Here is a 26,022-nt window from a genome sequence, read left to right as displayed (position 1 = left end):
ATCACAAATGTTCTACACCATCTTGGCATCCTACACCCGTATCCTTTGCAAAAGTTTAATGATGTCATATACGTATTGACTGGCTTGCAAAATTACTCTAATTAATAATCAAATTATGCTGCTGAATTTTTCATTTTAGGTTTTTACAGGGGATCTATATATACATGCATGAGAGCTGAAGGTGTGCAACTTATTGTGTTAGAAGCAATTAATCTTGTGAGCCTTCTTTTATAGATTAATGGGTAACTTCTACAGTCACAAACGATTACATTAAATTGGATTAAAGGAAACTGAATTTTATTACCAATATTCAACTCACAAATCGTAATTAATACATATATTTTTTCCTTAACATAGAAATACCAAATAAGAGCCTTTAAATAATGGCTTTCTATAATAAGGTTGTTAAAAGTCTGGTATATATTATTCAGAGGAAAGGTTATTGGATTATACATATAACTGATAACAAAAAAGAAAGTAGATTAAGCACTGCTAAAGCTTGTTGGCATAACAATACATAAAACAAATTACACATATTTATAACTTAAACAAAAGCAACTGTAGTTTACATAAGCATTATTTTAATTTAAAAACAAAAATGTATCCCATTGATTTAAATTGTTTCGCTTTATTCTTATTGTGGCAGTAAGCTGATTTCCCACAGCTATTTATTTCAGCGTTTTGCCTGCAATACGGGTATGTAGAGCCAAACCCAATGAAAGAGTCACTTGTCCTACAATTGTTTCCATTATTTCCTATGATGCCTATCCTTACACGAGGGTGTGAATTTAACTCGTCAACGACGCTGAAACCCTCTTTATTGCAGTTTGGTTGAAGAACACTGTCTTTAATCAATGACATCCATTTGTTTCGGCTCACATTGGTTTTGTGGTATTTTCCACCAGCAATGATATCGTACAACGATTTAGCTTGAAGATCGAAGCTGATAAAGTTTGTTTCACCATCGAATCTCATTCCAACGCATATTTTGTTTATCTTGGTGCTCCAGTAGGTAGGAAGTTTTGTTTCCAAATCATCCATTCCTGTTTTGCCATTTTCAACCTGATAACTATTTTTATTCTTCCAAAGCGATGAGTCGAAGTCAAATGTTTCCTAAGAAAATTTTAAAAAATTAAGGCATAAATTAAGAATCTGGTATACCAGTTAACATTTCCAACATTTATTTTAAAACCAATAATATTTCCAGTCATCAAAAAATAAATGATATATATTAAACATGATACACGGACAAAAATATATAGATATCGATAAAATTTAACAATAATAAGGAAATAAGATAAATTAATTGGGAGCATGTTGCAAAACAAATATTGTGTTGGATCAAAAAACTTGAACATTGTGCTTAGAGTTAGGGCAGATTCAAGAAAGAGATAAATCAAAGAAGCACTCCGCATCAACAAAACTAACCCTGACCTCAATGTTCAAGTTTTTAGATTCAACACATTTAGTTTATATTACGCTACCTATAAAATTTTCTTTTTTCCTTATTACTCTTATAATTTATCCATATCTATATATTTATGTTACTGTATCATATTACTTTTATATGAACTTTTTACTATTTATGTAATTATTCAATTATACCTGATATGGCATCATGAGATCCCAAAACATGTCTATTATTAAAAAACTCTTCGTCTATATTTATTGTAGTGCAGTTGTTGTATTTATTGCCTCTAATCAAGTTTCCATTAAAACCTGTGCTTGAGTGGTGACGACAAACGTCATCCAATATTAATGATTTCTACGATTTAATGGAAATCAAGCTTAAGTAAAAACATTGAATTTAAAGATAAAAACTAAGTTTGTTAAAAAATGATGCTCGTTAGTGCAACGTAAATAGATTTTTGTCATTCTGCATTCGTTTTTTTATAAACACAAAACTTTATTTTGTTATTCTACTAAATATTTTGAAGAAAATGTTTAAACAAATTCAGTTGTACTTTATTCCCATCAATTTTCATCACTAGCGTCCAACCTTCTTCAGAATAACCCGATATGATTTTTTTGCAGAAAACATTGTTGTAGCCAAATAAAATATCCGTCTTTATTAAGTACACACCATCTTTTGAACTTTTGTATATATTTAAAATAAATAAACAAAACTAATTACAATATAAAATTTATATGTATAATTTATCGATATGATAGTTAATCATAAGAGCCTTAGCAAATATCAAGTTTTTTCAAACATTTTGCTTAAACAATGAAAAAAATCCCAAGTAAATATAATGATGTAGAGTTATTTTCTATTTAAAAAAATATGGAAAGTATTTTAAAAGAATATCACGAACTGTACGTTTTCAATAATGTATTTTATGAAAAATAATTAAAACCAGAAAATTTCTATTCTTCTCCAACGCAAAAATTTTTCTTGTAAAAACTGCAACTGCTTTAAGAAAATATTATTTTTCCAAAGTAACCCAAAATGGAAACAGATAAAGTCTATTAAAATGCTTTTTTTAGGTTTTATAGCTAATTAATTTATTTGCTTTAATGAGAAAATGGAAACCAATAACTACAATGTCTGTCAAGTAATTTTTTATTCTCGGAAAAATTTGCGACTTGGTCTTAATTTCAATATTTAGCTTTAAAGTGTTGAAGAAACGAAATTTCATGGTTTCATATTTTTATATCATTGCATAGTGTAAACCTTGAAAAGTGTCCAGTAAAAATTTTAAGGGGTAAAAACGATTTTTTGGGATAGAAATCTCATTTAAAATGACATTGTCGCACGAAAATTTAAATGAACTTTCTCTATTAAAATTTTTTTTTATTTGTATAATTTTGTATTGCGTTATCATTGTTTACAAGTGCCAAACCAACACTGACGTCACGAGGTACTTCAAATTACTAGTCCAAGGCACTAAGCATATATCACGAAGCAATTTTTAAAAAAAAGGCACATTTAACTACCTATATTATATCATCCATAGGAGTTATAAGAAATGTTAAAACCTCATCATACTCAGCGCATTCTAAACTTTTAATTCATACCAAAAAATAATTAGGTAAAATTTCATTTCATAACTACTTGAAAGAAAATGAATTTTAGTAAAATGCAGGTAGTTTTTTTGACTTAGAATTGTTTTTAAAAACGTTATCTTGATTATAAAATTATTGGAGTAAAAAAGCTAATTCAACTTACTGAACTTACGTAATGAGGGTACTTTAACAATATTTCCACTTGCAAATTGGTACACACGATTCCACTTGATTACAAGAGTACTTTTATTTAGACCAGTGGTGCATTTATCATTATTCGGCACAATAGGACTGGAATACTCACAAATAACGTCATGATTCCACAAGATTAAATAACTTATTTACCCACAAATGACAAATTTGGATTAAAAACACCATTCTCACATTCAAGTTTTTGACCAATAGCAACAACACCACCACCACGTAATAAAGGTAATGAATGATTGACCATAGTTTTGTTATCAATTGTAATTCCATCAAGAAATATTTTTTTATGAGTGCGACCAATTATGATGGCCAGGTGATGCCAGATACCGTCGTTGATTTCCGAAATGTTGAGTTTTCTATTATATAGTGAAAAGAAGTTTAAGGCAACTAGTATGATTTTCATTAAATAAAAAGCTTTATATTGTAACTGCATACTTCTAGACTTCTTTATCAAGAACAGCTGTTTTTTTGCGAGTTCTTGAATGCTCTTTCAATAGAATACAAATAAAGAAACTGGAAATTTTTTCAATGAACGAAAACTTTTTTTTCACTTCACATTTTCAGTGTGTTCTGTTGTCACCAAATCCCCTCTTTTATACTAACTTTGGACCAAATTTCAATAAGGAAAAACATGCAACTTATCATGAATAGCTAAGTTTCAAAACAGTGCATATCGAACGTTTTATATGTAAACTACCATATGCGGCCCAGAAATCTGTTTAACTTTTTTTATTTAATTGATTTATGTAAATGGTAAATACATAATTTCCTTTATTAGCAATATTTGACACGCTCACGATCTTGCGTAAATTCCGGGTTTGTATGATTTTAAAGGTCGTATATTTTAACTAGGTTAGCAACTCTTAACATGATAATACCGACTTTTAACACAAACACTTTCACAAACTGTAAATATCTCATAAGTACATGGCAAAACATGAAAAACAAATACATTTCATTAATCACAAACAATTTTACAATATTTTTGTACTTTTTTAATACTCAATTTTATTTCTAAGTATACAAAAAATGCGAATGTTTTAAGGGTTTGTGGCAAATTCTTAGGAAGACTTATCCTTTGGTCACCTATCTATATATTTGCCATATTTTGAATGCTTAAACGCTATGCAGATTGGCTTAATTGCTGTGAAAACAATTGAGCACAATTGTAGCCTATCTGCAATGTGTTTAAGCTTAAAAAACATGACGAATGTTTAGACAAGTGTCCCCAGCATTGATCTTACTAAATATTTGCCTCAAAACCTTAAAACATTTTTCATATGCTTAGAAATACATTTGAATGTTAGAAAACTACAAAAATATTGTAAAAACTTCCTTATTAATAAAATGTGTTTGGTTTACGCGTTTTGCCATGTACTTATGTGATATTTGCAGTTTTTTGAAAGTGTTTGTGTTAATGGTCGGTAATTTTGTGTTGAGAGTTGCCAACCTTGTTAAAAATATACGACCTTTTAAAGCATACAAACGTGGAAGTCACGTGAAATCGCTTGCGTGACAAACAATGTACATAAATCAAATAATGTATTTATTATATAAACAGGTCGATTGAATAAAAAACTTTAACGGACTTTTGGGCCACCTATGAAACTATTGCAAATCAACGTAATGGAAATGTCTTGCTATAAAATTAGTGTGTGTTGTGTTCAAAATGGCATTTTTGTGGATTTCAACAAACTTTTCATTAATGAGCCATGCAAATAAAGGAGTATGTTTATTCGCAACAACAGCAAATAGTTTAATGTATTGTGTTTAGGTCTTCTAAAATAAAAAATATTTCGTGATATAAGCTATTTTAAAGCTAACGCAACTCATATAATTTTAAATGTGCGATTTTAATGAGTTGTTGTTACTAAGAAAGAAAGTAAACTATAACATTTTCCTCTTACAAAATATGCTGGGACTGCATTATGACAACAAGGCAATTTCCTTCATCGCCAACAAAAAATTCATCGGGACTATCTTCTATTGCGTAAGAAAACACCGCCATTCGTTGACTTGAGTTTATTTTTATCCAAAACATCAACGTTATTGCTGACATATTGGGCATCGCATTATCCAATAGAATCACGTTCTCAACATGTGCATTTTTGAAGAGCAAATCGTAATTTTTGTTGAGTGTTAAGGATAAATTAAAATTTCTTATATTTACATCAAAATAAAAAACCACAGTGTATGTAAAAACCATCTAAACTTACACGATTGGACTTCGCATGTTTTATTGTACTTCTAAACAACAAAAATTAATATTTGTAATGGAGAACAAGCAATTTCTGTTTAAATAACAGATATTTTAAGATATTACATAACTAGATATACATTTTTTTGACATAATACTAATGTATTCCTGAATGAACATTTTTACCAACAAAATTATTCTTCTATTGACTTAAAATTTAATTTTACCTTGAATGGGGAGTTGAAAAAAATGTAATCATAAAATCGATTATGTTTTAAATCAATGACATTGCTGTTGTTGAGAACACTATGTAACATTTCACAAAGACTCCAACGTCCTTGACTTAATTTTCTCCTGTGGTTAATAGATCGACAACATGATTCTTTAACGCAGGAAGCAATACATTCAATCTCACTTTTGACAACAATTTTAATATATATATCGGTATACAGTCTCCGACCTAAAGTGAACACGAAATATGTCAAATATAATTTTGATAAAAGAAAAGATTAGGGATGTAAACGAAAATTTTTTATGTTTCACGATCAAATCTATTTATACTATTTTTTACACAATGTGCCTTACCTTTGTGTGAAGAATCATAGCAAAAGTTGAAACAACTGATTCGAAGAAAATATTCAAAACACAAAAATATTGCCAACTGCACCTTTATAGAATTTTTTAAAAACATTTTGTCTTACATAAACATTCTCGTCAAAGTAAAAGCAGCTTAGCTATAAGTTAATCACCATAAACGTATTAGCTTTTATAGCGTTTGCTTCTTTAAGTAGTTTTCTGTAATGAAATGATGATTTCCTTATGTTTAATGATGTTTACTCTATTTATACAGGGTATTGCATAAAAAATGTTCTCCTCCTTGTGTTCCGTTCTACACAACAACTAAAAACGTTATGCTATTAACAAAAATTTAAAGAGGGGGACATTACACTTGAATTATGCTTCATATTTTTACAGAAAAACCGCACAATATGACAATTTATCTGACTTTGTCAATGTAAGCAAGCAAGTTTCGAACAAACTAAAAATGTAAATAGGGGCATTAATAATTAAATATGTACAAGTGAAGCACGCAGCCATACACACGAACAAAAATTGTCCGCTTTTTCTATATATTGTTTCATTCATTTAAAAATGATAATGAAAAGGACATCTTACTTTTGCAGTTCAAATGCAGTATTACTTTAAAAATAATATTATTTGAGTAGGTATGTAACTAATTTTCTGCTTCTCTTAAAAAACTCTGTCTTAATTAAAACAGCCTTATCTCCGTAATTGCAATATTGCAATATTGCAATATTGTTGGAAAATTACATCAGATTAAATTTAACTTTACTGCGTACAAAATAAGTTGTTTAAACAACCCAAATTCTTTACATTTTATTACAGAATGAATCCATAGAATACATGATAACATGAAACATACTCCAAAAAAACACCATCTTGTAAACTCAAGATAAGACTTATATTTGAAATGATCTAAGCAATGAAAAGAAATAAATTGGAAAGGTGTTTACTATTTAAATTTAGATTAAGGAATTAGGAAGAAAACATACAAGGCATTTAGAAGACTTCAAAGTAGTGTTCAGCTGAAGATTTTTGAAACCTATATATAACACTCATCAATTCAGAAAAGCAAAACCTTAGGATGTTATAATGAAGACAGTATAAAGTTAGTTTTATTGTTATTTAGAAAATTCATGTGATGAATTTATGTCATTTAATGTGTCAAGTTCAAAATGAATGGCGCTTTGATTGCATGGGGTTGGATTTTGCCTGAAGCTACGTTAATTCTTTTATGGAAGAAAGTGGTTAGTTTTACTTAAGTATGATTGAAAAAAGCCTGAACACTGAAGTAAATTCAAAAATTAAGTTGCTCCGCTCTAAAGTTGGTATTTTTTCTTTCTTTAAAAGGCAATATGATATTTTTTTGTTTTGTTGCTGGATATGTGACAAAATCGTAGTATTTTTTTCTTATTAGAGCTTTAAATAAGGAATCACCTTCCCAATATAAATACGGAATCCTGTGCTATACATTGTAGCATGAAAAAGAACATTTTTTGCCACATTCGGAATTTCATTGTTGCAAAGTATAAATCCCGGTCACGAGATCATATTTGTCGGATCCCATTTGTTGGGCTTTAAGTTTTGGTTGCTTGTTCAGACGATCCAATAATTTTGTTGATATTTATATTCGTTTAAATATTTATAGTCTTGTAAACAGCCATTTGTGTTATGCAGTACATTTATCTCTGCATTTTTTGTATTTTTGTTCTTGTGTTCAAGTATTTTTTGAATCTATGTAAGTCAGCTGGTCGGCTTCGTTTCATCTTATTATATGAATGAAGTATAGAGCAAGTTCTACTTTCATCCGATATTTTCGATTGACTATTCGACTGTCAGAGGCTAAGTTTAAACGTTTTCACATGATCCGTTTCTTAGGATCCGAAAAAATCGATTACTATCAATATGATCGCTGGTGTGAACGAGCCTTAAAACTATTTTTTGTCATGTGTACATCATAAGGGAAATTCATATTGTCAGTACAGTTTTCTTATAGTAATAGTTTCGCTTTAACTTAGGAAGCATTAGTTAAGAAATTTGATGAGAACATGCTTTTTATGCAGTAAACGTCAAAGCTTAGTAAAAAGTTCTAATTGCTAAAACGCTGTCAAAGGTTAATGAAATACGAAATTATCATAAATTTAATAAATTTTGTTTCGCTGGAGCCCATCTGTTTCAGTAAATATGCTTACTCTTTCCGCATGTATGTGACTTTTACATTTAAAAGTGTATCTAGCTAAATTGAAATTTAGAACTTCGAAATGAAACCAAATCAATGTACTAAAATCAAATTTGAAAAAGTTATATTAAAGTGAAAATGATTTAAAATAAAAGTACATAAATCTAAATGATTACCATTTTTAAATAACAGTTACATTTAGTCAAAATATTAAGGAAGATTAATTATTCATGCAGTTATATTAAATTTTATTGTAATGGTGGCGGGTATGTTCTTCCTTATGGTTGATGGATGGTTGCTTTCGCTGTTGACGTATTGCTGAGAAGTGTTGGGTTTTGTGTAATGCGTTGTCCCGATAAAGTCCTATGTCTGTTGTGACGTGTTGTAGTTGAGAAAGGAGGTAACTTCCTACGAGTTCGCCTTTTTCAGCAGCGTCGAAGCTGCCCATTGCGACGTCGAATGTAGAGTTGTTGGTTTTTCCAGAGTTGTTGGTTGTGTATGAGAAATAAATTTATGGCGTGTATTATGTTGTTTGCTTTTGGCGTTTGTGATGTTGTCGTAGGTTGAGGCGAATTCCAGTGTCAGATATACCCAGTTGTGATGTGACATTTTTGTCTTCGGCGTGGATGGCTTTTATTGTGTCGACATTTGATTTCTTGTATGATATTGTGATGTTTTAATCAAGGAGGTCGTAATATGCTGGCTTGTCTAGCTTGTAGAAATTTGTTGTTTTGTCGGCAGATTTGATGACTACCGCTAAGGTTGTCGAAACGTCAGTCAACAACAACAAAAACAGTCCTTCTCAGGACTATACCAACCTGGACAATCTACATTTACAAACATATATCTATATTCTTGTTAACTAGTCTGAAGATGTCTTGAGTAAAAACAAAACGTCACTCTTTTAATAAATTTCATAAAACCAAATTGTTTATGAATATTTTTAAAATTATTTTTCGGGCTCTAATATTTATTTTAAGAATCCGTTTCCCGCCTGGCTCTTCATTGGCAACAATACTTTGAAAAATGTTAACAGCAAAACCGTTTGTTATGGACCTCACATACACGACCAGGCAGGATTCTTTTGCATTTGAGATAACTTCGTCAATTATAATGGAATCCTTTTGTTATTTTGGTAATTTCTTTAATAAGATTCTTACGCATAATTGAGGCAGTTGTATCAATCATTTCTTTGCAAGACCACTTTGAATGTAGAGTAACCCCAAGATTTATTCCATTTTTCTGCTAAAGCTTTATCAGATTCTCATAGTCTGAGTATGTTCTGTTTTCTTTAGCAACATAGAAGGCAGTTCTTAAGCATTCACAGTTGTTGATTGATATTGTGCAACAGATAAGCCAGTTGAGATCTGGATAATTCTCTTTTCCTTTTCATTGAGAATATTGGTTGCAGTTACGTGTGCACTGCTTTTTGCATGCTTGGCAAATTTTTTTCTTAGGTACTTTTGCGCTGCTGTGGTTTCAAGACTCTTCGTTTTGCGTGGAAAAACAGTATATTGTATCCATTCTTTACTCATGTAATTTCATAGTTTAGCATGCAGTCCAAGATTGTTAACGTTTCTAAAATCCCGACAACTAAATGCTCACTAGAGTTTGGAAATTCATTGAAGACATTGTTTACCGTAGATTCTTGTGTGTTTTTATCAAACTTCTCAGCTCAGCCTCTTTTTCGGAGATGTTGCTGTCGTTGATTTCAACCATTGCCATATGCTTGCCTCTTCCTCCGGCTTCAGCTTTTAAAGCGTGGAAAACTTCGTAATTTATTTCAATGGGCTTGTTGGAGCTGTTAGGTTTTTGCGAGATACAAGTTTCAGCTTCCACATCTATGTCTTCATTTAAATCTTCAAAAGGGTTTTATTTGCTTTTCTTTGCTTTTCTTCGCCTTTGGCATGAAAAAGTCCAACAGAGATGAATGCTTCACTTTTTTAGACATATTCAAAGAGTTTATTTAAGCAGTCATTATTTTTGCAGTAAATATCAATTGGTTACTTGCGCCCAAGCAACTCAAAAATATTAAACAGCCATAATCAGTCCTTCGTGTAAGTTTTAATCTAAATTATTCTGTTTGAAACCTACACAGCATAAATGGATGATTCGGGCATGATCATGTGAAACAATAAGACAAGAAAAATTATCGACTTATCAAAAACGTAATTTTAATATTTTTGATTGTACTTCATGAAAATATAGTCAGGTTTTTGTCATTAGTGTCCTTTTAAATTACCATTTCAATAGTAGAAGGGGGGCTGCTCTCCCAAGAAGCGCCCAACACTTCAAAGCAAAAAAGGATATTAACGCTACCAAAAAAACTAATACGCACAAAAATAATTTAAAAAAATAGCTTAATCAATCGTGCAAGCTTTTCAACTCTAGGTTTATTTTACCAAGTCAGTGGTCACTGTTTTTCAACTACTAAAGTGATAGGATGTCAAGTCTAACGATGGTAGTTGAATGAAAACATTTTGATTTGGTGGTTTGAGGTTAGTAAAAATAGTATATTAATAGCCTTCAATATCGACGACAAATACGTCAACACAACGTATTTGTGAAAAAAGGATAAAAGCCCCGATACAAACCTGACCCTTTAGTAGCTATGTGAATATGAAATAACTTAACTCAATATATTTTTTAAGGAGTTATTAAAAGAGAACAAAAACAGTCTAAATTTACAACCCTATTGTATAAACTAAAAGACAACGTGAAGAGTGTTGGCATAAGTAATAATCTTATGTGAAGCGTTGTCTCTTCTCTAGGCAACAATTATAATTGATTTAGAAAGAAAGACGCACAGCTTTAAAAAGTGGTCTTATTTGAATAGCAACTGCTTTTTAAAACCAGCTGCAGATTGGCTGAAACGTCGAGACAAAACTTTTGTTACATGATTTGGAAGTATGTTTATGGGTTTAACCTCATTTCAACAGTTTTAGAAAAAGCATAAGAACAATGACGCACTGGCGTGGTAGCAGGGGGCAGAGGGGCAGGGGGCAGGGGGGTAGGGGAGGCAAGTCCCCCTAGCTGTTTATTTTATTGGGGCGCAGAAATAATTATGAGTCACAAAGTTTTAAATTTAGCCTAGAAAAATGAATTGAAGCAAACAGTTATTTCCACAGTTATAATATAAAGTAAATGAAGTTAACTGTAAAGAAAAGGAAGACAGATCAAAATGAAACCTTGTAAGGGGGGTCGTTTTACAATCGATTAAGGAATAAAGTAATTGAGGAGCATTGTTGATGTTTCTTATGTGGCCACAACACCTGACTTGTCAATTGTTACAATGACAGTGGACAACATACTTGTCCAAATTAATGTCTTCTTAGGGGGCGTGACAAGGCCTAAAAATGTATAGTTTTTTGCCTATTTCAATCAATTTTCTTGGCTTTCTACCACAGACAGGAATCGTTACTGGTATTCCATTTTATCATTAATCCAAGCCTAATAATACTTTTTGTAGTAGCCTGCTAACAGGCTAACCACAATGTTATACTAAAAAATGTCCAGATGTCCGGGTGCTAGGACGGCAATTCACAAATTGACACGACCACATGATGATGATGCGTTACGGAAAATATTCGAAAGTATAAAATGAAGGAAATTCGTAAAATTTTACTGGAAATAGTGGGAATAAACCTTTCAAAATATCATACAGGTTATAGTGGCTCGTTATAGTGGCCAGCCTACTTAGCAGGTCTATTGAGTCATTGACTGAAGCCTGTCTCTCAAACAGACGCCCGACTTGTTTCCGTCGTTTAAGTCAGTCGCCCATAGAGCGCAAGCTAATAAACTAATGAGACGGACTTTTAGTTTGTTGTATTTGGCGACAAAATTATCATTTTTGTTGATAAATGATCTATAATATTTTGGTTATCATTACAAAAAATGACCGTCGGACTTCTCTAGTGATTTCTCATGTAATTAATTAAATATTAGTCATTTACCTATTCGCGTACCTATTTTTAATTTTCTAGTGGTAGAGCAGTCATCGTTAGAGTGTAATCAAAATGCAAAAACTAACATAAAGTATCGAGACTCAATAATACTGCGATATGCACAGCAAAAATCATTAGCTCAAAGGTGAAGGCGGCGCGAAATTTTTCTTTGGCCTCCGCAGCCATAATTGCACCAACACGCTTCTGCAAGGACGTCTTGCAAATGGAACTTACAATGCTAAAACAGGAACTTGAAAGGATGAAAGAGGAAGTTAAAGTAAATAAGGCAATTACGAAAAAAATGAAGAATGACAAAGACTTAAGTAAAAAGATAAGAGATAAACTTAAAATGATGAATTACAAATTGATAAAGACAATGAGTGGCATTGAGAAAGACAGGTTTTAAAAAATCCAAGGCCATTACTAGACTTTAATTTAGAAATGGGGTGTGTATTAATACATTAAAATGTACCTGGTTGATTTCTTTACGGAATGAAATTCATTTAAAAACCAAATAGATCACTCGCAATAAACAAAGTACTTTAAGTCACCTGTAACTGAGTTTATGATGATATGGGAAATACAATGGCGTAGCCAACTTGTAAATTTGTGACAAAAATTTTAAATTGACGTTATATATGTCGACATTATATATTGACAGTATATTGGAATTGTCATCAATGTAATTACTTTTTGACAGATATCAACTTTTTTATCTGTTGGCAAGTACTTGGCAGTTATTTTCTCGCTTTTAAAACATGATTCTTTAATTTAATCTTCTTGCCGCATCAAATTACTTAAGGACATAGTGCAAGTGTCTTTCAAAATTTATGTTAATTTCGTTTAGAATATGCACTTAACAATATCTAATAAAAAAAAAACAATAATGAAATGAATGTGATTAGTTATTTTTCATAATGTGATGTATGATGGCATCTGCCGGATCTCTTGTGAACGACGACTCATGATGCATGTTGTTTTGTTGCGTTGGATTTGTTCTTGCGAGATTGCTATCAATAAAACTATATAAGCATATATTAAAGACGAAGAAAACGTTTTACTTCGATCAGATGAATTTCAAACCCAAATAGGCGACCACACCGGCCGACAAAATTAAAACGGATTAAATTTAGTATGACGACTTTTTGGGAAAATCGAAGAATTTGATGGCAATAATGAAGAATAGCGACATTTTGTCGAACTTAAGAATCACTTTTTCAGGGCAAAGATATGGAAGACGAAACCAAACACCTATCGATTTCTTTGGTTAGCGTAGGGGCAAAAACGTATAAGTTGATTCAATGTTTGGTAGCTATCGTTGTCCTCAAAACTAAGAGTTACGAAGAGCTGACGCAACTGGTACAGGATATAACTACCAACCGAAACCATGCGAACCATTCACAGACAGCGTTTAAATTTCAACATACAATGCCAAAACCTGAGTGTGACCTTTTCAATGTTAATGGCAGAATTAAAGTTTTTAATCAGGGGATCGCGAATGCGAGATTGACTTGCTTGTTGGACAAATTACCATAAGATTCAATAGAGATTATTAGCTGAAGCAAAACTGACCTTAAAGTGAGAACTTGACCTTGCTTTTGCTATTGAAACATCCGAGAAAGTCGCTTCAAAGGATCATTGACGTAGTAGACGCAGTTGTCCTGCTTCACGTTTCATGTATAATTTAGGTAAGCCAAAAAAACGGAATGGTTGAGAGCCCTTTGGGTTAATGTCAATTGAACCCTTCCGTCTTAATTTTCTTATAAGTCGTTGTAGTTTAGCTTCTGGGACAGTGTAGGATTTTCATCAAGCAGTGTGAATTTTGTTGTGTTTAATGCATATTTATTTATGCTCATTATAGAAAAATCAAATGAAACCTTTGAAAAAATTCTTTTCTAATAAGTTTTGAAAAAATTTGCTAAACATTACTCAAACAAACATAGTTGAATATAGCTCGTAAAGCTTACTTTAAAAAGAAAGTACATCTACATCTAGTTCTACATAAATCAAATTACAAATATATATAGCCCGAAACAAGAACAAGTGTTTTTCCTATTACCACTATTGTAATTAAGAAATAAAAATGTATCCCATTGCTTTAAGTTCTATTATCAGCTTTCCATTGCAATAAGCTGAGTTCCCGCAGCTGTTGATTTGAGGTATTCGCCCGCAGTAAATACCGTTGTATGGACAACCAAAACCAATGAAAGAGTCACTTCTCCCACAATCGTTTTGATTATTTCCCAGGATACCAATCCTTACACGAGCATGTAACCTTATTTCATCCTTTGCGTTAAAACCTTCTTTATAACAGTTTTGTTGAAGAACACTGTCTTTAATCAATGACATCCATTTGTTTCGGCTCACATTGGTTTGACGGTATTTTCCATCGGCAATGACATCGTACAACGATTTAGCTTGAAAATCAAAGCTGATAAAATTTGTCTCACCATTTGTCTCACCATTTGTCTCCCAATTTGTCTCATTCCAGCACATATCTTGTTTATTTTTGTGCTCCAGTAGGTAGGAAGTATTGTATTCAAATTGTCCATTCCTGTTTTACCATTTTCAACCTTGTAACTACTTTTATTCTTCCAAAGCACTGAGTCAAAGTCGAAAGTTTCCAAACAAAATTTGTAAAAATTAAATAACGACTTAAAATTTCTGTTCAAAGTTAAACATTTTAATATTTATTTTAACTGAAATAGTATTTCCTGTCTCCAAAAAAATAAGTTAATTAGACATGAACTGATCTGAGGTATTATAACCTCCGCCATACAACGACAAATCGACTTTCTGTAACTGTTTCAATGTTAACACAGGCGGAAATCACATTGTGGCGATGGCGACACTTACTGTCTCTCCTTCCACAGTAAACTCTTTACTCATTGGATTTTTAAGTTTATGTCGAGAACGTAAACTGAAGTAATTTCACAAAAATTAAAATTAATAAACCTAAGTGTTAGTAGTTATACTAGTTAATCACACATAACTACATACATCTTTACGTGCTTGCCGATGTGATAAATACCCTAGCCCAGACTATATCGGTCCTAGTTTTTAGTGACTCAATCTTTGAAAACAGACAAAATTTTCTGAATAATATGTTCTATTTAATTAAAGAATACAAAAAATGTTCGAAATTATGAGAAGCTTTTGCAACCACCACTCCATACTTCTAGACATGAGTTTTGGCTACTTTTCTATAAGCATAAAATATGTTTTAACTCACTTTCCTTTTAATATGAATAAATGCTGTTTTAATTCTCGTAAACTCGTTCATAAAAATAGTTTTTTGACTTGGCTGTGTCATGATGTGAAAGAAAATTGCGATAAAATATCGAACACAAAATGTGTCAAATGACAAATTTCCTCATGGCATCATCTGACCTTAGAAATGTTTTAAACGCTTAAAGTTAAAAGTCATTTCAACCAGTTTTTGAAAAATAAAGAATTGAGAGTTTTAGATTCTCAAAAAAGTCTATCGTTTGCATTTATTATTGGAAACGTTACTGTGAGCAGTTAGCAATGCGATATTTTGCTATAAAACACAATTACAATCCTATTGCATTTGTTGTTTTCAATCTTCGAATCAAAACATTTTCAAACAAAACATTTTCCTTTAATGGACATGTCTCTACAGTTAATTGTGAACAAAAAAAACTTTTGAAAACAAAATTTAAGATAGTTATAAATTAGATGATACGATGCACTTCGGTAGATTTATCGAGACTCGTGATGTTTACAGGATTGATGTTATTTTTCTTGCTTTCAACTGCAACCATGTACATGAAAGATGCATTAAAATATAAGAAAAAGACATGCGAATTTTAAAATTTGAAAATAAATTTTAAAATTGAAACTTCAAATACAATATTAAACTTTACACAAACTAACTTTTTTTCAGCAAACGCAACATGGATTTTTCATAATACCACAGTATACTTTAAAAGCAATTGTGATTATATATGTAGTAACCTGAATATGCAGTGACAGGGAAGAAAAAATATTTAAAGATCAATAATATAGCTCAACTTTGTTTTTGTAAATTAAAATTTGGCTTCAATGACAATGATGCATAGTCTATGCATGCATATACTTATATCCTTTTAAAGAGTTTTTTGTAAATAATTAAATTTGTTTGAACAACTGAAAAAATGTTTTTAGCTTATTTCTAAAATATGGATGTATCTATTCAAGAATACAGCCAAGTTTTTGACTAATTTTCACATCAATTAACGTTGTGATCTCATGTTCTTTAGCATTCCAGTGCACGAGATTAAATTTTTATCGTTTCAATCTTTTGCAAACTTTTAAAAAGTTCCCAACTAAGTTATTTAACTTTTGCCTATTCTAAAATATATGGCAATCATCTTCCTCTACATGTTATAAACTATTTGTTTGTTATGACATTACGTCAAATATTTATGGCTAAAATTTCAAAAATTTCAAAGTATTTTAACGTTTGTTTGACTCAGTTGTACAATTTGCTCAGCTATATGTGGCAATATTGGATGATTTTCTTGAAAGATACACTCAATACGTATCTTTAAATGCCAGAAAAATTTTAGTTATAACAGCAGTATGCTATAAATATCTTGTGACGATGAAGTAAACAAAAACGTGACTCATGCTTAATGAATGATTTTCTTCCAGCTAAAATAATCAATCAATTTAACAAGGCTCACTACAGTTAGCTACTTAGCAGGGGACTTGCAAAAATTTGTATGCCTAAATTTTGCTTATGTCAATTGGATTTTTTTACATAAAGTTCTAGCTGCGCTGACTCTAATGAAGGTATTTTCGTTTTTTCTTTGTTAAATTTTGTTAAACGTTCGTGTGGATGTTCATTACAAAAATATTATAAGATGCGCAAAAAAGAACAAAATCCATTGCTTTAGAACTAAATTTATCAGATGGAGGGGGCTCTCTTGACGAAGCTGAAGCTATGAAATAATGAAATGTTACACATTTCAAAGGTATAAGGGGGGGCTCCTCTCCCAAGTGCCCCCTACTTCTACAGCACTGCACCATCGTGTAGATCCCCAAGGACCTGCGAAACGAAGATCGAGAAATTTCCAGCAATTTATTTTTTATATTAAAAAGTTAGTTTGAATGGATAGAAAAAACGGGCAGGCTAGAAAATGCTAAAATGGATAAAAGTAGTGTTATTCTTTATTTTGACGAAGTCCTGCAAGAGTTCTGCTAAATCACAAATAGTTTATGACATCTTGGCATCTTAGACCCATATCCTTCTCAAAAATTTTGGCGATGTCTTATACGAAAAGTCCGGCTTGCTAAATTACTCTAATTAAAATTCAAATTCTTCTGCTGAATTTTTTATTTTAGGTATTTTACAAAGGATACTCTTTTGTGAGCCTTTTTTATAATTTAATGGGTAACTTCTACAGTCACAAACTAACCTGAATTTTATTACTAATATTTAACCCACAAATTGTAATTAATACATATATTGTATGCTTACAATAGAAATATTAAATGAGTGCCTTTAAATACTGCTTTCTATGATAAGGTTGGTAAAAATCTGGTATAACATACTCAAAGAAAAGTTTATTGAATTATACATATAGCAGATAACAAAGAAGAAAGTACATTTAGCAATGCTAAAGCTTGTTGGCATAACAATACATTAAACAAATTACACATATTTATAACTTAAACAAAAGCAGTGTAGTCTAAATAAGCATTTATTTAAATTAGAGAACAAAAATGTATCCCATTGATTTAAATTGTTCCTTATTGTGGCGGAAAACCGTGTTTCCACAGCTATTTATTTGAGCGTTTTGCGTGCATCGCTCGTACGTACAGCCAAATCCAATGAAAGAGTCGCTTGACCTACAATTTTTTTCATTATTTCCTATGATGCCAATCCTTACACGGGGGTGTGAATTTATTTTGTCAAAAACGTTGAAACCCTCTTTATTGCAGTTTGGTTGAAGAACACTGTCTGTAATCAATGACATCCATTTGTTTCGGCTCACATTGGTTTGATGGTATTTTCCATCGGCAATGACATCGTACAACGAATTTGCATGAAAATCGATGCTGATAAAATTTGTTTCACCCTTGAATCTCATTCCAACACATATCTTGTTTATATTTGTGCTCCAGTAGGTAGGAATTTTTGTTTCCAAATTATCAACTCCTGTTTTACCATTTTCAATATTGTAACTATTTTTATTCTTCCAAAGCGATGAGTCAAAGTCAAATGTTTTCTAAAAAATTTTTAAAAAAATTAAGCCGTAAATTAAGAATCCTGTTTACTAGTTAACATTTCTAACATTTATTTTAAAACCATTAATATTTCTTGTCATCAAAAAATAAATGATAAATATTAAATATGATACACCGACAAAATACATAGATATGGATAAAATTTAACAATATGAAGGAAATAAGACAAATAACTTGGGAGCATGTTGCAAAACAAATATTGTGTTGGATCTAAAAACTTGAACATTGTGCTTAGGGTTAGGGGAGATTCAAGAATAAGTAAAATCAAAGAAGATCTCCACATCAACAAAACTAACCCTGACCTCAATGTTCAAGTTTTTAGATTCAACACATTTAGTCTATATTACGTTCCCTATTAATTTATCTTATTTCCTTATTACTGTTATAGATTATCCATATCTATATATTTATGTCACTGTATCATATTACTCTTTCATAAACTTTGTATTATTTATGTAATTATTCACTTCTACTGAAGATGGCATCATGAGATGCCAAAACATGTCTATTTTTAAAAAACTCTTCGTCTATATTTATTGCAGTGCAGTTGTTGTATTTATTGCCTCGAATCAAGTTTCCATTAATCCCCGTGCATGAGTGGTGACGACGAACGTCATCCAATATTAATGACTTCTACGATTTAATGGAAATGAAGCTTAGGTAAAAACATTGAATTTAAGGATAAAAAAGTAATATTTTAAAAAAAATGATGCTCGTTAATGCAAAGTAAATAGATTTTTATAATTCTGTTAATGCCTTCATTTTTCATTAAACACAAAAATTTATGTTGTTATATTACTAAATTTTTTGAAGAAAAACTTTAAACAATTTTAGTTGCACCTTATTCCCATCAATTTTCATCACTAGCGTCCAACCTTCTCCAGAACAACCAGATATAGTTTTTTTACAGAAAACTTTGCTGTAGCCAAGTGAAGTTTTTGTCTTTACCAAGTAAACACCATCTTTTGCACTTTTACATTTGTTTAAAATAAATAAACAAAACAATTTGGAATCTGGATTTTGTTGCTAGAATTTATTAATATAATATTTTATGACAAGAAACGTGAGCAAACATCAAGTTATTTCAAACATTATCTTTTAAGAATAAAAAAGTCTCGATTGAGTATAACGATGGAGAATTAGCTATTATCTGTTTAATAAAATATGAAAAACATTTTAGAATGTATTATGTTACTAAAATATCATGAAGTTTACGTTTTAGATAATGTGTTTTCCTAAAACAAATAGTTGCAAAAATGCAACTGCTTTAAGAAAATGTTTATTTTATCAAAACGTAACATAAAATGGGAACTGATTAAGAACAGTTGGGGCGGATCTGTCAGAAACTGATAAGGAAATTATTCATCACAAGTAAATAGCATGCACGAAATATCAGTAAGAATGTCAAGAATTGGAAGTTATAGTGGAATAAGAGTGAGAGAAGGGAGTTAGTTGTGAAACGTATGTGACCGAGACGGAGTCCATAGTACAATACAGTCACGAACGTACTTGTTAATTAGATAGTTTTTCTAGTTCATATACCTTTGCAAACCTTACTTTTGCATGTTTACTTTAATTGATTGTGACTTATCGAGGACTACAAATTTGGAGGCACAATTCTCGACATATCTATGATTTTTCAAACATCAGTCAAAGATCACCTAAGGTGTAAAATTTTGAATTTCAAAGCCTTAAAAATGCAATTTTTATCGTTTTAAAGCGATACAATTTTTTCCAAAACATTTAAGTTTTTTTGCTAAGACTCCAGACACACCTCTATGGAATGTGTTAAGTTAGAAATGATGTAACACAAGGGACAGTTCATAATTTTTGACAATCGTCAAAAAAATTGCTTAGTAGAGATCAGATTTTATCTCAATTGCCTATCAGTTGAACTTGGTAAAGCCAATCATAATAACACAAAAATTTAATCTAACTAATTACACAGTAGCAATTGCACTCCCTTATCGGTTCAGCCACCTTGTTTATCGGCCGAGATTATTCCAGATCACCAACTATCAGGCACTTTATCAATGAAAAGGCTTACATAGCGTTCTTAAACCCCATTATCAATCAAACCAATCGAGCCAACACGCTTATCATTCAGTCATTAATTATAATTCCAGATATGTTAAAATTAACTGATCTGTTTGCCAAGGTGATTTTTATGTACGATTTCAGATATAACAGAATTTCGTCATTAAAATTTGAATTAATATAAGTTGGGAATTTAATGATTGCAAAAAATTGAATATTAAAGGTAAACTTACAAGCAGTTCTTTTAATTTAATTGTTTATTTTAATTCTATGAGTTATTGGAGAAGGACACTAAGGAGTCACGTGAGATATGCGCACGCAGATCGTGTGTTCAGTCTTTAACGCCGCAAGTGATGCCAATATAAGAAAAACCCATAGGTTGAGAAAATAAACCTAATTAGTCTCTCAGGCATTAATTGGGGTGGGTGACTCCTTATAGTTTCCCTGTCCAATTGCTCAAAGAATTACAATCAAAATTGAACTTTCAGGTAAGCCTTGTTTAGTTTTTAACTACTACATCACTAAGCAGTCACATTAGATATTAAAAATATTGAGATCTTGAGCGTACGTAATAGTTAAAACCCATAAAAATTCAATTATTTTGGAAAAACCGCTCTTAATGAATAACAATAACACGATATTTTGCTACATTATGGTCCTGTGCACAAGACTGTAATAACGCTTGCACAAAATTGTCTTTTCTGTGCAGGGAATTACTATAAAATCTGATGAAATGAAATGCATTTATCCATCCAGCCTCTTGCAAGATTCTAGTAATATCAGCATTACTCCATTTTGCTGAAGATGATGAGGCAGCTCTGGTGCTGTGTCCCGTGAAGTCAGTAATACCAGCCATTTTCAAAATTTTTTCAAGCCACCTTGATAAAGTATCAGATGTTATGACTTTATGAGGCTTTTAGAAACTAATATAATCAATAATTGTTTATTTTTACCATCTCGTACGTCCTTGCTCTTTCCAAATATTTTTCAATATCTTGAAGGGACAAAGTTTAACGTTGTCGGTGAAAGATTTTATCACCAAATGGCACTGATTATTGCCAGGTTATGATGTTTTGAGTAATTTTGTGAATTAAAAATGCACTCATCACCTACCAGTTGTAAATGCTTTCAACGTTTGACATCTTGTTTTAATGCTCGGACCTATGTCCTTATCCTGATGGAAGTCGTTCGAGATTTCAGTTAGCATAGCGTCCTATTCGTTTCGAGCAATTTCGATGCTTCTTTCACCCTCTATGACCGTATTGGCCAGGGTGTACGTCATTTGCAACAAGACTTCTCCCTCATAAACATCGATTTCGTCCTAAAACTTAGTTTGTTTTAAGCTTTTCGGTCGTTTCTTCATTGGTTCATCCGTTTCCATCTGTTTGCATAAACCACCACAGTTTATTGATTTCTTCATTTATTTCATGGATTCTGCGATGCTCAAAAAAACTTAATTTAAGTTTTGAAAAAAATTTGGCATTTGTTTCTCGTTGATTGGATCTCTTTCATTATTGTCCAATATGTCAGTTTCTTTGAGATCATAGTGTAAAATTTGATCCTTATCGCCAAGTTCTCGCCATTTACAAAATATTGCGATCAACACTAACGACTAACGTGGGAAACTAAACACTAGGTTTGCACAAGCATATCTCACGTAACTCTTTAGTGACTTAGTCAAATGACAAAATAGAATTGTAAGCATTAAATTTGATGACTAATTTTTGAATTGTAGACATCAGTTGCGTGAGTTATTTGATTTATTCTAGATCCGTCACAGATAAAGACTATTGAAATAATTCATTATGTTTTTAAGTTAAAGAATTATGTGATCTAATGAAAAATGAAAAGTAATAAAATCAATGTCTTCGAGTCATTTATCTAAAGGCAGTTGGACAAAGCTCAACTATGTTTTTTCTCTCATGTTTACCAACCGCGACAAAAAGAAGCGTGGGCGTGGAATTGAGTTCAATGAGCGTGGAAAAAATAACAAGGTGGACATAACTTTTTTAACAAAAATAATGAACACGAATTCCTAATAAATTATGTATTAGGCATACTATACCTGTCATCCTTTAATGCTTCTTTGCATGATGAAAAACCTAAAAAATAAATGTTAAGAAGCGTTAGATAAGCATCAGTCAAATTTGGGACGACCACAAACAACACGTAATAGGAAATGTAGCTAACTTTAATTTCCTAAATTCTTTTTCTATTAAAGCGTTATTGAATATACTAAAGAGCGCTTTGAATTAAAAAGTCGACCAATCTTCAATACTAGTGAGCTACAAATTCATGTCAAAATTAGCTGACAAAAAAATCAGACAATTAAAGTGCTAATAAGAGAAAACAGCAGAGCTGATTGCAAACTTTGATATGAGGAAAATAGAGACGGTAAACAAACGAACTAAAGCAATCTAGCAAAATGAACTTAATTGCATGGAGTCAATATTGAGGAAAGAAAATTAAAAAACGCTGTGGTCAATCTGAAAATGAAAGAAAAATGAAACATAGAAGTAATTGCCATTGTTAAGTAACATGAAACAATTATCTACATTTCTAGCTAGACACAAGAGAAAACTAATAGAGTAGAAAAGAATAAAGAACGAGAAGCAAAACTTATCAAAAAGACCGAGATATAAAATTGCTACAACAGCAAGGAATTTAATAAATACCTTACTGAAAAGACAGTAGCTAGAAGTTAAAAAGGCTGTGGGAGCAACTTAAGCAAAACCGTCCAAATTGTGAATTTTGCCATTTAAAAAAAGTATAGTTGACTGGGTTCGGTTTAAGAACATGTTTGTTAGGCGAGTTAATACCACGTATTACAAATTTGAAGAAAAATTCTGTTTTTTACTAGAAAAAATTGATAAAAAAGTGCGAGATAATATCTTATTTCCACTTTGGTTGGGTACATCTTAATTAAACGTCTAAAGAAAATACAGTTAAAATACCTAGATCTATTTAAACATTTAGCTTTATAGGAAATGAATTTGCGTTTTTTTTATTTACTATTTGCCATTTTCAGTAAAATTCACGAGAAATGTTTTGACTTTTAATTATTATAATAAACATAATTATTAAACGATTAGAGTAAAAATGCAACTTTAACTTACCAAACTTAGCTAAAGAAGGAACTTTTATAACATTCCCACTTGCAAATTGATACAAAAGATTCCACTTAATTACAAAAGTATTTTCATTTAGACCAGTGGTACATTCATCAATGATCAGCATCTTAAGACAGGATTTATCACGTGTAACGTCATTGTTCCACAAGTTCAAATAACTTATTTTACCAACAAATGACATATTTGGATCAAAAACACCATTCACACATTCAAGTTTTTGACCAATAGCAACAACACCACCACCATGTAATAATGGAAATGAATTATTTAACTTAGTTGTGTTATAAATTTTAAATCCATCAACAATAATTTTTTTATCCATGTGACCAATGATGATGGCCAGGTGATGCCAAAAACCGTCGTTGATTTGTGGAATGTTGAGTTTTCTGTAACGTAACGAAAAGAAGTAAGTTAGGGAAGTAGTATGATTTTCATTAATAAAAAAGCTGGATGTTATGGAACTCCCAAGTTATAGACATCTTAATCAAAACAAGCTATTTTTTCTAAATTCGTAATATTGATAGATTATAAATCAAGAAACTGGAATTTTTTCAAGCGATGAGCAAAAAAAATTTTATAATTTACATTTGTCAATTCGTTTTTCTAGAACAAAACCCTCTCTTTTAAACCGAGAATTCGATAAAAATAAGAAAAACGAAACTAAACTTAACATTAAATACTAAGTTCCCAAAATAAAGTGCATCGAAAATCTCCTTTGTAAACTACTTGATAATTAAACCAACAAAAATGTCCCGCTTGTTTAAAAACTAATGTCTATTACTATAAAAATGAATGTTGATTGATAAATGATGCAAATAAATGAATAAGTTCTTTCGCAATAACGGTGTAACTGTGTTTGGTTGTCCTGAAATATGATATTTGCAGTTAGTCTTACTAACACAATTCAAGCAGATTTTGGATTCACTAAGAAAAAAGTAAATTATTACAACTCCCCCTTACAAAATATCCTTGGACTGCATTCTGATAATAAGCCAATTCTTTTGAAAGCCAACAAAAAATTCATCAGGACTATCTTCTATAGCGTAAGAAAACAGGGCCATTCGTTGACTTGAGTTCATTTTTATCCAAAACACCAACGTTATCTCTGACATATTAGGCATCATATTATCCATTAGAATCATGTTCTCAGCATGTGCGTTGGGAAAGAGCAAATCATAACTTTTGTTAAAAGCTAAGAATGAATTGAACTTTTTTATATTTATATAAATATGAAAAAAAACATTGTGTAGCTATGTAAAAACCATCTAAACTTACACGATTGAAGTTCGCATGTTTTGTTGTACTCCTAGACAAACGAAATTAGCATTTGAAATGAAGAGAAGGGAATTTGTGTTTAAATAATAAACATCGTTGAATATTTTACATTTAAGTATAAAAATACGTATTTGATATAACTAGACAAAAAAGTTTTATCAAAACATTTATTCTTGGATTGACTTAAGTTTTCTTTTTACCTTGAAAGGGGAATTGAGAAAAATGTAATCATAAAATCGATTATGTTTCAAATCGTTTTCTTTGCTATTATTGAGGTCAGTATGTAACATTTCACAAAGACTCCAACGTCCCTGACTGAACTTTCTCCTGTGGTTTATAGATCGACAACATGGTTCCTTAGCGCAAGAAACAATGCATTCCATCTCATTTGTCACATCAATTTTTTTGAATATATTGCCTTGCAGTCTCTGATCTAGAAATGCACAATAATATTTCTAACATAATTTTGATAAAAAAGGAATTAGGTCTTGCTAAATGCAAATTTTCAATATTTTACGACAAACCCTATTTATAGCTAGTATTTTCTACATAACGTGCCTTACCTTTGTGTGAAGAATCGAAGCAAAAATTAAAACACATGATTTGGCTAAAAGATTCAAAACACCAAAAAATTGTCAAGAGCATCTTTATACAGTTTTTAAAAAACATGTTGCCTCACATAAACATTGTAGTCAAAAAAACAGCTTAGCTAAATGAATCACTAAAAACAAATTAGTTTTTGATACGATCTTTTCTTTAAGTGCTTTTTTGTAATGAAATAATTATCTCATGTTAGATATTGTTTACTCGATCATACAGTCTACTGCAAAATATATTCCCTTAGTTATCTGCTCTACTCCTAATTTAAAAAGTTATGCTGTCAAAACGTTTATTAAACCCGTAATTTTAAACTTGAATTGCAACTTGTCATTCAAAAATGCTGTTAAATAATTTTTGTGAATTTACCTAAGCTAAAATAGTGTGCTCACATTAAGCAAAAAATGTAAAAAAAGGACATCAATAATTCAACATTTATAAGTAAAACACTCAATGCTATAAACAACCGAATAAATATTGTTTGTTTTCTCTTAATAGCTAATGTTTCATTCATTTGCATTAAAATGACACTGTAGGAGAACTCTTCTTTATGCCGTAAAAATAGCATTAGACTGCTTTGCAAAGAATAATTTGAAATTAGTATGGAAATAA

At 31.0% G+C, this 26,022-nt stretch overlaps 2 protein-coding genes and 1 pseudogene across 2 annotated transcripts; all 3 read right to left on the bottom strand.

The window, feature by feature from the left end:
- Positions 1-275: 275 nt before the first annotated feature.
- On the bottom strand, positions 276-3,322 carry LOC124457188 (uncharacterized skeletal organic matrix protein 5-like). Its single transcript, XM_047007471.1, has 3 exons — positions 3,318-3,322; positions 3,179-3,233; positions 276-1,113 (listed from the first exon to the last, which is right to left on the bottom strand). The coding sequence occupies exons 1-3, from the start codon at positions 3,320-3,322 to the stop codon at positions 577-579; spliced, it is 597 nt and encodes a 198-aa protein (XP_046863427.1). The 3' UTR covers positions 276-576.
- Positions 3,323-14,063: 10,741 nt separating this feature from the next.
- LOC124457187 lies at positions 14,064-14,733 on the bottom strand (annotated as a pseudogene).
- Positions 14,734-17,666: 2,933 nt separating this feature from the next.
- On the bottom strand, positions 17,667-25,499 carry LOC124457547. The gene is made up of 8 exons (XM_047007781.1): positions 25,377-25,499; positions 25,014-25,246; positions 24,814-24,844; positions 24,499-24,730; positions 23,524-23,924; positions 22,473-22,509; positions 19,211-19,340; positions 17,667-18,351 (listed from the first exon to the last, which is right to left on the bottom strand). The coding sequence occupies exons 1-8, from the start codon at positions 25,480-25,482 to the stop codon at positions 17,833-17,835; spliced, it is 1,689 nt and encodes a 562-aa protein (XP_046863737.1). The 5' UTR covers positions 25,483-25,499; the 3' UTR covers positions 17,667-17,832.
- Between the last annotated feature and the right edge of the window lie 523 nt (positions 25,500-26,022).

The sequence above is a fragment of the Xenia sp. Carnegie-2017 genome, unplaced genomic scaffold, assembly GCF_021976095.1.
Source record: "Xenia sp. Carnegie-2017 unplaced genomic scaffold, XeniaSp_v1 HiC_scaffold_6, whole genome shotgun sequence".
In the NCBI taxonomy this organism is placed as follows: domain Eukaryota; kingdom Metazoa; phylum Cnidaria; class Anthozoa; order Malacalcyonacea; family Xeniidae; genus Xenia; species Xenia sp. Carnegie-2017.
The sequence above is the reverse complement of the archived record's forward strand: the minus strand, read 5'-3'. Positions and strand labels throughout refer to the sequence as shown.

What these genes read in the sequence shown, in the direction of transcription:
- LOC124457547 (XM_047007781.1), bottom strand. Translation starts at nt 25,482, where the DNA reads ATGTTTTTTAAAAACTGTATAAAGATGCTCTTGACAATTTTTTGGTGT. An exon ending in TTCTCAATTCCCCTTTCAAG is followed by an intron (nt 24,845 to 25,013) that starts GTAAAAAGAAAA and finishes TCGTTTGTCTAG; the next exon opens with GAGTACAACAAAACATGCGA. An exon ending in TCCTTCTTTAGCTAAGTTTG is followed by an intron (nt 22,510 to 23,523) that starts GTAAGTTAAAGT and finishes TTTATTTTTTAG; the next exon opens with GTTTTTCATCATGCAAAGAA.
- LOC124457188 (XM_047007471.1), bottom strand. An exon ending in TGTTAAAGTACCCTCATTAC is followed by an intron (nt 1,114 to 3,178) that starts GTAAGTTCAGTA and finishes AAATTTTCTTAG; the next exon opens with GAAACATTTGACTTCGACTC.